Source organism: Chiloscyllium plagiosum, chromosome 4, assembly GCF_004010195.1.
Source record: "Chiloscyllium plagiosum isolate BGI_BamShark_2017 chromosome 4, ASM401019v2, whole genome shotgun sequence".
Classification (NCBI taxonomy): domain Eukaryota; kingdom Metazoa; phylum Chordata; class Chondrichthyes; order Orectolobiformes; family Hemiscylliidae; genus Chiloscyllium; species Chiloscyllium plagiosum.
The window spans coordinates 124115305-124131253 of NC_057713.1; the positions used below are offsets into that span (position 1 = coordinate 124115305).

At 40.7% G+C, this 15949-nt stretch overlaps 1 protein-coding gene across 6 annotated transcripts in view; it reads right to left on the reverse strand.

Moving 5' to 3' along the window:
* The window catches only part of LOC122549388 (polyamine-modulated factor 1-binding protein 1-like), a 508658-nt gene that overhangs the window by 479423 nt on the left and 13286 nt on the right, over positions 1–15949 (reverse strand). For 5 of the 6 annotated variants that reach the window (XM_043689128.1, XM_043689124.1, XM_043689129.1 and 2 more), the window contains exons 2-3: positions 6156–6305; positions 754–885 (exon numbers count right to left, since the gene is read on the reverse strand). In XM_043689128.1, the coding sequence (XP_043545063.1) occupies positions 754–885; positions 6156–6305 (282 nt within the window). The remainder of the gene's footprint in view (positions 1–753; positions 886–6155; positions 6306–15949) is intronic. The other variant, XM_043689125.1, reaches the window with a different exon arrangement.

The following is a 15949-nucleotide window of genomic DNA, read 5'->3' on the forward strand; positions in this document are numbered from 1 at the left end:
CTGCTCCTTGGATGCTGCCTGAACTGCTGTGCTCTTCCAGCACCACTAATCCAAAATCTGGTTTCCAGAATCTGCAGTCATTGTTTTTACCTAAAAAGGGACAGAGTTTAATTCGATGGGTTGTTGATCCCAAAGGCATGGTATGGGAAAACTGGACATGGGCAAGGTAATTAACACGGAATCATGATGGAGGAATGCAGCGGAAGGGCGAGGCTAAGAAGGAAAAGCAAATTGCGATGTTGTTGTGCTGTGGGAAAGATTGGGGCCTGTGTGTGGGCAGGGGAAAATCTGGGCCTGTGGCTGGGGAAGAACACAGAGGTGTAGGGCATCTTGGTGAAATCAGCAAGGTCACAGAAAAAGCGCAATCATGGAAACCTTTTAATCAGACCCCTGGATCCTGGAGGAACGTAACTCCAAAATCGATTAAATTTTCCAAAAATCAGGGATGAGTGTTGAATTTGAAAACATACATGGCAACAGGCATTACAGATTTATCATATTTTAACTTCTAAAGTAATTCCTTTCAGTAAGTTGGCTGCCCACTCAATCCTGGGGTTAGTTAAAGTCAGTAGTGGGCAGGTTAGAAGTAGATAAAGCAGTTGTTCAAACTTAGTGTCCCACGTCTCCCTTCCCAAATTTGCCTGTATTTTTATATTAAAATTCACCTCAATGGGTCAAATTATCTGCTTTGATGTGGAAACCTCTATGATTCTAATCATGTTGTCAAGGCTAATAATTACAAAAATCACCTACATCAAATTTCTGCATTATTTCATCTTGCTGGATAGCACCAATCAGGGTACTGGGGTCAATTTTTATGTCCAGGTTTTGTTTGCGTAGATAATCAGTTTCTTCCTTAGTAGCTTTGCACCTCAACCACTGTTCCTGTAAAATATAAAATACTGGAGTTAGTATTCTATTTTATGTTGTTGAAACTCCAACATGTTCTGAAATTATATGCATAACTGTGACAGCTATGAGCATGCATTGTGAGAGACCACAAGCATATCTCCGTTAAAGGGAGACAAGTGATGCACAAGCCCATGATATACCTTGCAACAATGGGACAAGACAAGAAGACATGCCCATATAAACAGTCAATATAGGGACTGAAACAAAAGTTCCTAATATAATTTTGTACCACACTCCAGCTGTCTAGTCATCCAAGCTAAACATTTCCACATATTTTCTTTTAGTTCTGAGGAAGTTTCTAGCCTTAAATGTTGTCCTTAAACATTTCGGCTAAAATGTAATTTTGAATTATAGAGCACATTTGCTGTTCACTAAAAAATGGTATGGCAAGGGAAAATAAAATAATTAAGAACATTTGCCTTAACATCAGCGAATCTGTATAAATGACACTAAGTGACAACATTAACAGCTGTTCTTTTGTGAAATTAATAAACAATGTTTAATTCTGACCTCGGAACAAAAACTCTGTATCAAATTAACTTCTCTCCCAAATTATTGTCCTTCGCTTTTATCTGTCTTGTTCAGAACATGCAGTGTGTTCGTTAACATTTATGTTTGTGACAGTAATACCTTTGTAAACCGGTGTATAAAAATAGTCTGTTTTTGATAATATGGCGGGGTAACTGGCCAGGGCTCTTGAAAGAAGGGTGATTTCTACTCTCCTGGATTAATAGAATCCAGTTAGCTTGACTTACAGTTATCAGTATTATGTTGTAACAGTGATGCTATTATTAAATGAAGGGGATGATTAAAATTAAACTAAACTGTCTGTGAGAGTTTTTTTTATTCCTGACCACCAAAGAGTACGATCTCCAGGACGAACCATGAGAGAGGCTTACAGGTTGAATTCATAAGGAATTCCCTGGGCCGTCTCATATCTGTACTTTAACAGTTCCATGAATGTAGGATAAAATGAAAGAAAGCATTTCAGCCCATTATGTTTCACCAGTTTTATACAAGTAACCACTTATAAGAACATTGGATTGAACTTCCATGCCTCCAACCCAGCAGAAGTATGCGTTAAGGTATAAAATGGTGAGCAAAGATCTAGCTCCTCAATGCTGCCATTGCCGCAGCTACAACAATAACTCTAAGTGGGATAGTCTGAATTGTGGATTCATGTTCCACCCAAAAATCTGAGAAAATGTTTTTGTGCTGTATAACTCTATGAAAACATAGATTATTATTGTATTGCAATGCTAAAAAGGTATTGCCTTTCAGATCAGGCTTTAATCTAAGGCCAAGACTGTCCTCTCATTTGAATCAGAATAGTTCCAAGGATCCATGATTTTAAGGCTGACCAGGAGAGATCACTCAGATAATTTGGGTATTGTTTACTCCTCAGGAACACTTTTATAAAAGATTAATGCAATATCTGATTGTTGTTTCTGGGATCTTGCGGCATTCAAACTGTATTTTCTAAACTAAAAACTGACTCAATTGAAATAAGCATTGCAATGATTATAAAACACTTTGAGACAGCCAAGCATCATGAAAAGTGCTACATAAATGCAAGACTTTCTGGTTAGGTTCCTCAGATAAACCTATTACTTTAATCGGAAAAAAGTGGCTACTATTATCAGATGACTTAATAAAATGAGATGAAAAAAGATTTTTTTTTATTTTTGTGGGGCCATGACAAACAAGAAGGTGCTCCTATACTCCACAAATCGAGCTTGGACGTTGCTTAGATTCTCACTCCTTTCCAGACATCAGGACCATCCTAATCCTTCAGCTTGTTCAACTTCTTGCAACCCATACTTAGCAGGATGCCGTACACCACACCAACACTAAAGAGGCTGAACTTTCAATATCTTGATGTTCATGCCAAAACTACTGTACACATTCAAGTGGCCAGCTGCTTGAAATGCCCTGAGCAGAGTGAAACATCTCTCAGCAAAAACAGGAGCAAGTCATTTCACCTTTAAGCTGATTTGCCAATTCCTTTTCTCTTACAAAGTATCTTATCAGGAATAAATCATTCGCCTGTAAATATGTTTCTTATACAAATACTTATTTACTTACATGAGTAAACCATCTGTAAATTCTGCAAAGACCAAAATTTCTCAATAGGCAATTGATGAACTCAGAATCTACGTTATAAAAAATCGTCAAATTTCTCATTTTGTTCCTTTGACAATGATTTAAATTTATGCCCCCCCTGTCATTAACATGTTACTAATTAGAAGGGACCAGCATCACTAACAACCACTTTGACAACTCCAGTGAAAGAAAAAGTAGAAGCGTGAAGTTAGGAAACCAGAAGGTAGAGGTACCAGAGCGCAAGGAGACAAGGGGGCCAGGTAAGTGATGGAGTATCTAGGGTAGGTCAGCTGGGTGGGAAATATCAGGTCTGGCAAGACAGGGGTTCAGTACTGGTGGTAGGTCAAGGTGGGAGATCAGATCTAGTGGCTAGGGAAGAGGGGTACATTTCTGGCTGGTGGAGGTGGGAGGGGGGAAAATGGAGGAGGAGGAAGATGGGGGAATGGAGGATTCAGTAGTGAGGCATTGTGTGTCAGGGTGGGAAGAGGTTTCATAAGAAGCACAAAATGGTAAGCCACCCTAGTAGAGCTGAAGTTGTGGGTGTGCAAAATAGCTTGGGGGGTATGCTCTTAATTATTTAGGATTGGACTAGGTTTTTAATAGTCTCACACTTTTTAAGTAACTACTTAACTGCAGTAGAATCTTCCAAAATCTCTGACTGAAATGGCCACTTTCAAAAGTAGCAAAGCGCAATGGCAAACGAAATCTTCACTTGCCCGCACAAATCCTTCAGAGTCTGTTAGTTCAGGTATTCAACAGGGTCCCTATGCACAACTCCCAACTACACCTCAGAATTCGATTATTGATTGAAAGTTAGGTCCTTAAGTACCTCAAAGTATTTGGAAGTTGTAAACACTCCTAATTGGATATTCTTTCATCAGACCAGGAAACATTAACAGAACCCCAATTTCTCCAGTCTCTCCTTATATTTAAAGTCACTCAACCTATTATTTTATGGTATTGGTTTCATTGTCTTGAGGTGTTCGCTAAAGTTGAACATTTAACTATAAACTAATGGCTTGTACAGGTTTAGCATTGCTTTGTTGTGTGTTTTATATTGTTTCCTTCTTTGAAACTTAAGATTCTACAAGATTCTATTAACTCATTTCACAAGACACTCTTAGTGAACATTTAATTACTAATATAGCAAGTAGCTCATCTAATCTCCTCGATAATCTAACCAAGTTGCAAGATACCAGTGACCAATAAATTCTTCAGCAAGTCATACATTCTGCTTACAAAAACAGAAATTGCCGGTCTGGTAGCATCTGGGAAGAGAAATCAAAGTTAATGCTTCAGGTCCAGTGACCCTTCTTCAGAACTGTTCTACTTACTTTGTTACTAATAAGTCACCATGAAAATATAAAAACATAGCAAGTAGAAGCAGGAATAGGTCATTCAGCCCTTTGAGCTTGCTCTATCCTTCATTCTGATCACGACTGATCATCCAACTGAGTACAATGTTCCCACTCTTCCTCCATACCCTTTAATCCCTTTAGTCACCAGAGTTATATCTAACTCCTTCTTGAAAACATTTAATGTACTGCCTCAAAAGCTTTCTCTGGTAGAGAAATATCACCCTCTCTGGGTGAATTAATTTCTCGTCATCTCAGTCCTAAATGGCTTACTCCACATACTTATACTGTAATCACTGGTTCTGGACTCCCGTCATCAGGAACATCCTTCCTGCTTTACCCCGTATGGTCCCACTTGAGTTTTACAGGTTTCTATGAGATCCCCATCATTCTTCTAAACTCCAGTGAGCATATCCCTCACTGATTCAATTCTTATTGAATCAGTGATTTCACTATCCCAGGAATCAGTCTGGTAAACGTTTGTTGCATTCCATCCACTGGTGAAACTTCCCTCCTCAGATAAGGAGACTAAAACTGCACACAATACGGCAGGGAACCTCATGGTCCTGAACAGGTGCAGCAAGATATCCCTGCTGTTGTACTCAATTCCTCATACTGTGAAGTCCAACATACCATTTGGTTTCTTCACCAGCTGCTGCACCTGCATGCTTACTTTCAATGACTGTTGTGAAAGGATACCCAGGTCTCGTTGCACCTCACCCTTTTTCCAATTGATCATCATCATTTAGATGATGATCTGCCTTTCTGTTTTTGCTACCAAAGTGTATAACCTGACATTTATCAAAATTATACTTCACCTGTTATGTGTTTGCCCACTCACTCAACCTGCCCAAATCACATTGAGGTATCTCTGTACTCTCCTCACAGTTCCTCCCCTCACCCAGCTTTGTATTGTCTGCAAACTTGAACATATTACATTTAGTTCATTCACCTAAAATCATTAATGTTGTAAATAGCAGAGGTCCAAGCACTGATCTCCATGGTACCCCACTAACTTGCTAGTCAGAAAAATACTTGTTTATTCCTACACTTTGTTTCCTGCCTGGGACCTTATCAAAATCCTCTAGAAGTCCAGATGGCTCCCCCTTGTCTACTATACTGGCTACATTGTCACAAAATTCCAAAAGATTTGTCAAGCATGATTTATCTCTTATAAATCCATGCTGATTCTGATCCTGCCACTTATTCCTAAATGCTCTGCTATTTTGATCTTCTATAATGGACTCTAGCATTTTCCCCAGTATCAACATTAGGCTAACCTGTCTGCATTTCCCAGTTTTCTCCGCCTTCTTTTTTAAATAGTTAAACACCATTTATAAAAAAAAAATTCCATTCAAACCTAACCTTAAGCTCTTGTTTATGTATTTTACACCAATGCCCTCCTAGTTCATTGACATAAATAGAAATTTCTGGAAAAGTTCAGCATCTGTGGAGGGAAATCAGAGTTAACGTTTTGTGTTGAGTAACCCCTCCTCAGAACATTCTGCTAAACTTTTCCAGAAAGTTCTATTTTTGTCTCTGATTTACAGTATCTGCAGTTCTTTCAGTTTTTATTTAGCATTCCCTCAGAGTTCATCCTTATCCATTTCAAATAACTGATTTAATTAGACACAGTCTCCAAGCCTCACAATTATATCCTGATCATAAAATCTTTCTCTAATTTAGTCAAGAAGCTACTTCTGAAGATCGCTATTCTTCACCTTTATATATTATTTATGCTGAAACTGAAAATCAAACAAACAAAAAGGAAACATGCCATCTTACATATGATGCCTGGTCAGCTCTCCAAAGTTTAGCATCCAGACTTGCAATCTTTTCATTCGCTTCTCTCTCAAGATCTTCAACAGTTTGGACCAAAACTTTATTCTGATCACTAAGATCGTTTACATACGACTGAAGAATCCTTAACTTCATCTAAAAGAAAACCAAATGAGAATTTAACAAAGATGATGAATTTGCAGCTGATCCTCTCCATGGGCTCAATTTTCACACTTCTTTCAGCTTGAAGGCCACAGTGTGCCATTTTTACATTGTCTGAAATCAAATTAGTCTCCAAATTAGTCAAAACATGAAATGATACAAATCTTCCCTTATCTGTGTGGTATGCCACTACCAATGTAAATACAGCCCACTTTAGGGAATATTTTCATATCAGTGTTGTTGTCGAAATATTACACAGTGTGCTAATCTAATAAAGTTGAGAATGACATTCACTTCTTCCATTCCATTTTGCCCAGCATTTAAAGGATAACAGCCACTTAATTTACCAAATGAAAAACAAATAATTATTGTCCAACAGGCAAACTATTTATCAAATGTACAGGAAATTAGCACTGCAGCTCTGGTAGGTCAGGCAGATTAAACACTTCACCCTGGTAGTACCAGGTCTTAGCACAACCACAACACCACCATCTGGTAGCTGAGAGCAGAAGCTACAAAGTGTGTCCATGTGTTCAACTAACAATTAAATAGTATGGACTTACTGTTCCGTTTTTATAGAAAGTAAAGATAAAGATAAAAAATGTACGCAACATTGTATTTCTAGCTCAATCAATTTTACAATTAACTGTTTTATGGCAGGCAACCAACTTACCATCATATAGTTTGTATATCAATTTCACTAACTGAATGATACAATAAAGCTCCAACACATAGTCACATAGGGCAAGTCAAATTGAATTTGTTCATTCAAGCACAGGGAGATAACAAAAGTGGTCAAGTGCCAATACAAGTTCACTAAAAAGAGAAAAAAAACTTATGGGACAGTAGTAGCTCATATTTTCCTTACGCAGACATGTCTACAATAGCATTCATAGTAAGCCACTTGTTTGTTCTCAGATTTTGCAGACACTGAAGAATGCTCAATGTACAAAGTGCAAAGAGGAAAAGATAAATCTTGAACACAGCTTTCCTCTTTACGTGTCTGCTGTCAGTTTATTTAGCAAAGTAACATGAATAGACGATAAACAAATACACAAGATTTCAGCTAGTTCTGTAATATTTGTATTCAAATCAAATTGTTCCTAACACTGTGAATATGATATTCAAATTTCTAAAAATGACTCTAAGAAAGAATGATGAAAGATTTTACGTGTTTTTGGAAAGCACTAGTGACTCACTGTGAAATTGTTTGTATAAAGCTTATTAATAGAGTTTTAATGGAGACTAGGTACCTTGAGCACTCTAAAGGAAAGGATCTTTGTGGAGTCAGAAAGCACCAAGAATTTCATTCATTTCGATGAGCTGTTGTCAGAGCAAGCACAGGTATCATTTTGCAGGAGACTAAAGAATATCAAAGCTCGGGAGACTCTCTATTTAATTACGTTCATACTTAAAGCTTTCAACCCAATAGCTCATTCGGCTCTCAAAAAGAAGCAAGAAATCAGGGAACCACAAGACAAAATCTTGATTCTATCCACAATCACTTGAAAGCTCCAAAATCAAATCAAGTGCAGATAAGCAGATTTTTGAACTGTTGTCTCCTAAAAATAGCAGTAAGACAAGGGTTGCAACTGCAACCAAGACTATTTTATGTCTCCCTTCAAAGATCAGTGGAGAGCATCTCACCTAGTTGGTCTAGGCGAAAGTGAAGACTACAGATGCTGGAAATTAGAGTTAAGATACAGTGCTGGAAAAGCACAGCAGGTCAGGAAGCATCCGAGAAGCCGGAGAATCAATGTTTCAGGCTAAAGCCTTCATCAAGATTGTCTATCTAGGGAAGCACAAAAGAATTTTCTCCAGTTCGTGGCAGACTACGTTTTTTTGGACTGTGGACCTAAAATGAGAAAAATGCTCACTGTTTTTAAAAGGAAAGAATGTACAAAGAATTGTTTGCAGCTTGGAAAAACTACTAAAGCTAAATGATGCATATGAGACAAAGGTTTTTCTTTCATTTATTCATTTGTGGGATGTGAGCAATGCTGGCTGGCAAGCATTTATTGTCTGTGCCTAGTTGCCCTTGAGAAGGTTGTCATGAGCTGCCTTCTTGAACAACTGCAGTCCACCTGCTGTGGGTTGACTCACAATGCCATTAGGGAGGGACTTTGATTCAGCTACAGTGAAGAAATGGTGATATATTTCCAAATCAGGATGGTGAGTGATTTGGATGAGAGCTTGAAGGTGGTGGTTTTTCCATATATCTTTTGTCCTTGTCCTTGGTTTGGAAGGTACTGTCTGAGGATCTTTGGTGAATTTCTGCAGTGAATCTTGTAGTTTGTCCACAGCTACTACTGACCGCCGTTGGTGGAGGAGTGGATGTTTGTGGGTGTACTGCCAATCAAGCAGGCTGCTTTGTCCTGGATGGTGTCAAGTTTTTTGAGTGCTATTGGGGCTGCACTCATCCAGGCAAGTGGAGAGTATTCCATCACACCCCTGATTTGTGCCGCCTTGTCAATGATGGGCAGGCTTTCGGAGTCAGGAGGTGAGTTACCTGCCATAGTATTCCTAGCCTCTGACCTGCTTTTGTAACCATTACATTTATGTAGTGAGTTCAGCTAAGTTTCTGGTCAATGATAGCCCCCAAAACATAGATGGGGGCAGAGTGGGGCAAACTTCAGTGATGGTAACACTATTGAACGTCAAGGAGAGGTGGTTAGATTATCCTTATTGATGACGATAATGGCCTGGCATTTGTGTGGCATGAATGTTACATTGAGACATCAAGTCCAGACAAATTGGTAACATTGTTGTGGGAATAGGAGGGATCCAAATAGTAACAACTTTCTGACTGGTCACACTGCAATTTAACAGACCCAGAAATGCAAACAGAGAAGTAAGGGAATCTCCAGAAATTGGCTATATCAGTACATTCCTCTCTGTCCCATGTGTGAAGTTGCTCTCTCTAATTCTCGGTCAGAAAAGCAGGAAAACTGCATTCAGAGACTGAAAAAATTCTAAAACCAAAGGGAAAAAAGAAAGACTCCACATCCAACCAATCAACTAGTGAATTAAAGATAGATCTTCACTACACAGATGACAACATGGCATCACCAAAGAACCAAACATTATCAATGCAACTCCTCTGGTTTTTGTGAATTGGGTTGTTGATATAGAACTTTATTTCTACATTATTTTATCCATTCTTTATTCTTATTTGTGTCTTGTCAGTTTCTAAATGCGTGCATGTGTGTGTGTGTGTGGGAATGGGGTTGGTGGGGGCAGCAGGAGAAATTTGAAAGGAGTAAAGTTACAATTTTGCCTTGCTTCTGCAATTGGTTAAGAAAATGACTTTGGTACAATAAGTGGTTACTTTCTTCTGGACGTAGGTTTGCTCACTGAACTGGAAAGATTGTTTCCACCATACTGGCAACATCTTCAGTGAGCTTCCAAATGAAGCAATGGTGGTGTCGCCCACTTTCTATTTATATGTTTGAGTTTCCTAGGGTTGCTGATGTAATTTCCGGTGGTGGAAACATCATTTCCTATGGTGATGGCATTTCCTGTTCTTTTTCTCACTAGTATCCTTATATACAGAAGAGGAAGGACACCACTTTGACTGGGACAACACATCTATCCTAGGACAAGTCAAACAGAGACATGCATGTGAAGTATGACATTCCAACCAGAACTCTCTCAACAAACTCATTGATTTGGATCCCATTTACCACCCCCCTGAGAAAAAGAAAATAAAGTAACATATGATATTTGACAATAAATAATTCTTTATGCAATTTTATATCAGGAAGTGTATCATTGTAGAGTCTCAAGTCTGAACTTCAAAAAGAACATAAACCTCAAATTTAAACAATATCCATGTCTTGGTCCCTATCCTATTTGAGTTTTGCCCAAGACAAGCAAGCTGATATTCTCCATCTTCAAACATCATTTGATATACAGGTTGTCCCTCGGTTACGAATGGTTCTATTGTTGCGTACATTCGTAAGTTGATTTACATTCAAATCGGAACACAAAACAATAAAGATTGCCATTCATAAGTACAAAAAAAAGTGTTTACATGTTACATCTTTGAAATTAATAAGTGACCTTGTTCATAAGTATGAGTTTGTAAGTCAACATTTTTAAATAGAGGACCGCCTGAATACCATATAATCAACAAGATTGTGGCAAGGTTGTGTCGCTCGTGATATACCTCAAAATGTTCTTTATTGCTGTTTTCCACCAATACGTTGGATTTATTAGTGTAGTGAATACTAGACTAGCAATTCAGAAATTTTGAGTACAAATCCTACCATGGAAAAGTGCAAAACTGAATTTAATTATCACGTAATATGTCAGCTAAAAACTGGCAAACTGATTCACTAAATTTCCTCTAGGGATGGGAGACTGTCACCCATAAATGGTCTAGGCTGGATCTAAACTATGCAATGCACTCAGTGCCAAGGAAGTCACTCAGCTGGAAAACCAATTGCTTGAACAAAGGTGAATTCCACCTATGGCCAGGCAATAAATGCAGCCTTGCTAGCACCAACAGCCTGAGAATAGTTTGTTTCCATACAAGGTACAAATTCAAACCTATACTTGCCAGTCATGTGATGATGATAGGAACATACTTTGTCAGTGCTGCCCCATGCTTCCATGAGGAGCTGAAGCAGTTCACTTACCACATCAACATCTTCTACCCCTACCTCAAATTCACCTGGTCCATTTCAGACACCTCCCCCTCTTCCTGGACCTCTGTCTCCAGCGACCGACTCAACACCGACATCTACTACAAACCCACCAACTCCCACAGCTACCTTCACTACCTGCCCCACCCCTTCTCCACCTAAAAACATGATCCCCACTCCTAATCCTCCACCGTATCTGCTCTCCGAATGAGAGATTCCACTCCAAGACATTCCAGATGTCCACCTACTCCAAAGACCATAATATTCCCTTCCCTGTGATCAACAATGCCCTCAGTCACTTCTCCTCCATTTCCTGCACCTCTGCCCTCGAACTCTGCGCCTTCCCAAACCCAAAAAGGGGAGAATCCCCGGTCCTCGCTTTCCATCCGAATGGAAAGATTCCATCCGAATCTCCAAATCCAGCATATCATCCTCCCCCACTTTCACCGCCTACAATCAGACCCCACCACCAGAAATAGATTTCTCTCCCCATACCATCTGCATTCCATAGGGACTATTCCCTCTGCGACTCCCTCATTAGGTCCACACTCCCCACCAACCCCTCTCTACACCTGACACCTTCCCCTGCCGCCATAAGAGGTGCCTAACTTGCACTCAAACCTCACCACCACCTCAGTCTAAGGCCCCAAAGGATCACTCCAAATCCGGCAGAGATTTACTTGTATAACCTCCAACCTCATTTATTGCATCCGGTGCTCTCCATGTGGTCTCCTCTACATTGGAGAAACTGAGCGCAAACTCACAGAATGGTGCAGGGAACATCTCTGGTCCATCCGCACCAGCCAACCCCATCTTCCTGTGGTCATCCACTTCAAAAGACCCTCCCACTCCCCTAAGTCATGTCCATTCTGGGCCTCCTCCACCATCTACAAGGCCACCCACAAACTGAAAGAGGAATACCTCCTCTTCTGCCTCAGATGCCGAAAAACTACATGGCATGAGCATTGAATGCACCAGTTTCCAAATGTCCCTTCGCCCTCATCCCATCCCAGATTCAGCCCTATGACTCAGATGCAGCCTCCTGACCTAACCTACCTGACCATCTTCCTTCCCACCTATCTGCTCCACACCTCCCAACAACCTATCACCATCACCTCCTACTTAACACCATCCCACCTACCTTTTCCCCGTGCCCCACTCACCATCCCCCTATTTATCTCTCAGCCCTATTTCCCAGTCCTGAAGAAGGTTCATGCCCGAAACACCGACTCTCTTGCTCCTCAGATGCTGCCTGACCTGCTGCACTTTTTCCCCATGCTTTATCAACCCCTCATGCTATTGATGTCAATAGGCCAGTAAATAAGAGACCAAAGCTAATGTTGTGGCTACAAAGATTTACATCCCACAACAGCAGCTGGTGAAATCCTTGTCTCGAGTATACATAACAATCGCATTTTGACAGCCTTCTGTATTAAACAATTTCACAGTTTCACTAGCCTCTTGGAAAAAAACTTATCTCTGTCTAAAATGCATGACCTCTTATTCTGCGATTAGGCCCTCTGCTCCTAGACTCTCGCACAAGGGAAACCAACCTCTCCACATCCCCTGTCAAATTAACAAAAATTTTGGTTTGTTTCAATAAGGGTGTCTCTCAGTCTTCTAAACTCCAGTGAGTACAGGTCCAACACATTCAACCTCTCTTCATATGAAATTTGCTCCATATCTTGGATATACCTAGTGAACCTTGGTAGGACTGCTTCCAATGCCAGTAATCTTTTGGATAAAAGACCCAAAACTGTTCACCAGAGTCAAGCTGTGGATTGACAACTGCATTGTCTAGTTAAAACAAGATCTTCCTATTATTAGACTCTAGTGCCTTTGAAATAAGGACCAACATTCCATGTGCCATCCCCATTATCTGCTTAGCCAGTGTACTAGCTTTTCATGATTCATGCACAAGAACTCAAGAATTCCCCATGTTTTCTGTTGTCTTTCTCTCTTTTAATAATATTCAGCTCTCTATACTTCCTGTTAAAGTATAAACTTACATTTTCCCATATTATAGACCATCTGTCAACTTTTTGCCTGTTTTGCTTAACTTGTATCCCTCAGTGAACTCTTTGTATTATCCTCACTACTTGCTTTCCCACCTATTTCTGTATCATCTGCAACTTTGCAACAAACATTTACCTTCCTCATTCAAGTTATTAATACATATTGTAAATAATTGCGGCACAGATGTGAACGCTGTGGCACTCCAATAGTTATCAGTTAAATCCCAAAAATGTACCTTGTCCCAACTCTGTCTCCTATTAGTTAGCCAATGCTATATTCATGCTCTATCCAAAACAAATAAATCAGCTCCAAACAATCGGCTCATATCCCAAACAGCCCTGTTCAGCCTGCAAAATCCTCCTTATGAGCATTTGGGGGCTCATGCCAAAATTGGGAGAGCTATCTCACAGAATAGTCAAGCAACATAGTAATACTCACAGAATCATACCTTACAGACACAATGTTCACCATCACTATCCCTGTGATATGTCCCACCAGCAGGACAGACCCAACAGAGGTGGTAGCACAGGGTATAAAGTCAGGAAGGAGTTACCCAGGCAGTCCCCCACATTGACTCCAGACCCCATGAAGTCTCATAGCATCTGCTTAAACCTGCTGATTACCATGTAACATCCTGTCTCTGCTGATGAATCAGTACTCGGGTACTCGTCCATGTTGAACAATACTTGGAGGAAGCACTCAGGGTTGCAAGAGAACAAAAAGTATTTTGAATGGTGGGGGGGGGGGGGGGGGTGGGTTTCAATGTCCACCTTCACCAGTGGTTTGACAGCATCACTACTGACCAAGCTGGTTGAGTCCGAAAGTCCATCTTCACATGCACAACTTATACACTTAATGGGAAGGTCCTAGGGAGTGTTGCTGAACAAAGAGACCTTGAGTGCAGGTTCATAGCTCCTCAAAGATGAAGTCGCAGGTAGATAGGCTAGTGAATAAGCTTTCCTTTGTTGTTCGGAGTATGGAGTGTAGGAGTTGGGAGGTCATGTTGCGGCTGTACAGGACATTGGTTAGGCCACTGTTGGAATACAGTGTGCAATTCCACTTTCCCTCTATAGGAAGGATGCTGTGAAACTTGAAAGGGTTCAGAAAAAATTTACAAGGATGTTGCCAGGGTTGGAGGATTTGAGCTATAGGGAGAGGCTGAATAGGCTGGAGCTGTTTTCTCTAGAGCGTTGCAGGCTGAGTGGTGACCTTATAGAGGTTTATAAAATCATGGGGGGATTGAAAAGGGTAAATAGAGAAGGTCTTTTCCCTGGTTGGAAGAATCTAGAACTAGTGGTCATAAATTTAGGGAGAGAGGGGAAAGATTTAAAAGGGACCTAAGGGGCAACTTTTTCACACAAAGGGTGGTGCGTGTATGGAATGAACTGCCAGAGGAAGTGGTGGAGGCTGGTACAACATTTAAAAGACACCTAGATGGGCACATGACTAGGAAGGGTTTACAGGGATATGGGCCTAGTGCTGACAAATGGGACTAGATCAATTTAGGATATCTCTTCAGCATGAACGAGTTGGACCAAACAGTCTGTTTCCTTGCTGTACATCTCTATGACTCTATGACTATGACAATACTCTCCATCGTGTTGCATAGCACTATCTCTATGCTGAATGGGATAGACTTCAAACAAAATCTAGCCACACAAGTCTGAGCATCCATGGGGCACTGTGGTTCATCAACAGCAGCAGAATCATACCTCAATACAATCTGCAACCTCATGGTCTAACATATCCTCCACTCAACCATAAAGCCATGAGATCAACTCTACTTCAATGGAGAGTGCATGAGGGTAGACCAGGAGCAGCGCCAGGCATACCTCACAATGAGAAGTCAATCTGGTGAAGCTACCAAACAAGACTACTTGCATACCAAATAGCTTAAGCAGCAAGTGATAGGCAGACACAAGCAATCACACAACCAACAGATCAGATCTCAGCTCTGCAGTCCTGCTACATTTAGTCATAAACAGTGGTGGACAATTAAACAATTTATTGGAGGAGGAAGCTCCACAAATATCCCCATCCTCATTGATGCAAGAACATAACACATCAGTGTAAAAGATGAGGCAGGAGCATTTTCAGCAACTATCAGCCAGTTTTTCAGACTGGAGGTCTGTGACCAGTGGAGTGCCACAAGGATCGGTGCTGGGTCCTCTACTTTTTGTCATTTACATAAATGATTTGGATGCAAGCATAAGAAGTACAGTTAGTAAGTTTGTAGAGGACTCCAAAATTGGAGGTGTAGTGGACAGCGAAGAGGGTTAGAGTTGAAAAATGTGGTGCTGGAAAAACACAGCAGGCCAGGCAGCATCCGAGGAGCAGGAGAATTGACGTTTTGGGCATAAGCCCTTCTTCAGGAAGGCATTCCTTCAGGCCATTCCTGAAGAAGGGCTTATGCCCGAAACATCGATTCTCCTGCTCCTCGGATGCTGCCTGGCCTGCTGTGTTTTTCCAGCACCACATTTTTCAACTCTGGTACTCTAGCATCTGCACTCCTCACTTTCTCCTAGCGAAGAGGGTTACCTCAGATTCCAACAAGATCTTGACCAGATGGGCCAGTGAGCGGAGACATGGCAGATGGAGTTTAATTCAGATAATGCGAGGTGCTGCATTTTGGGAAAGCAAATCTTACCAGGACTTATACACTTAATGGTAAGATCCGAGGTACTGTTGCTGAACAAAGACCTTGGAGTGCAAGTTCATAGCTCCTTGAAAGTGGAGTCACAGGTGGATAGGATAGTGAAGGCGGCGTTTGGTATGCTTTCTTTTATTGGTCAGATTATTGAGTACAGGATTTGGGAGGTCATGTTGCAGCTGTACAGGACATTGGTTAGGCCACTGTTGGAATATGGTGTGCAATTCTGGTTTCCTTCCTATCAGAAAGATGTTGTGAAACTTGAAAGGGTTCAGAAAAGATTTACAAGGATGTTGCCAGGGTTGGAGGATTTGAGCTATAGGGAG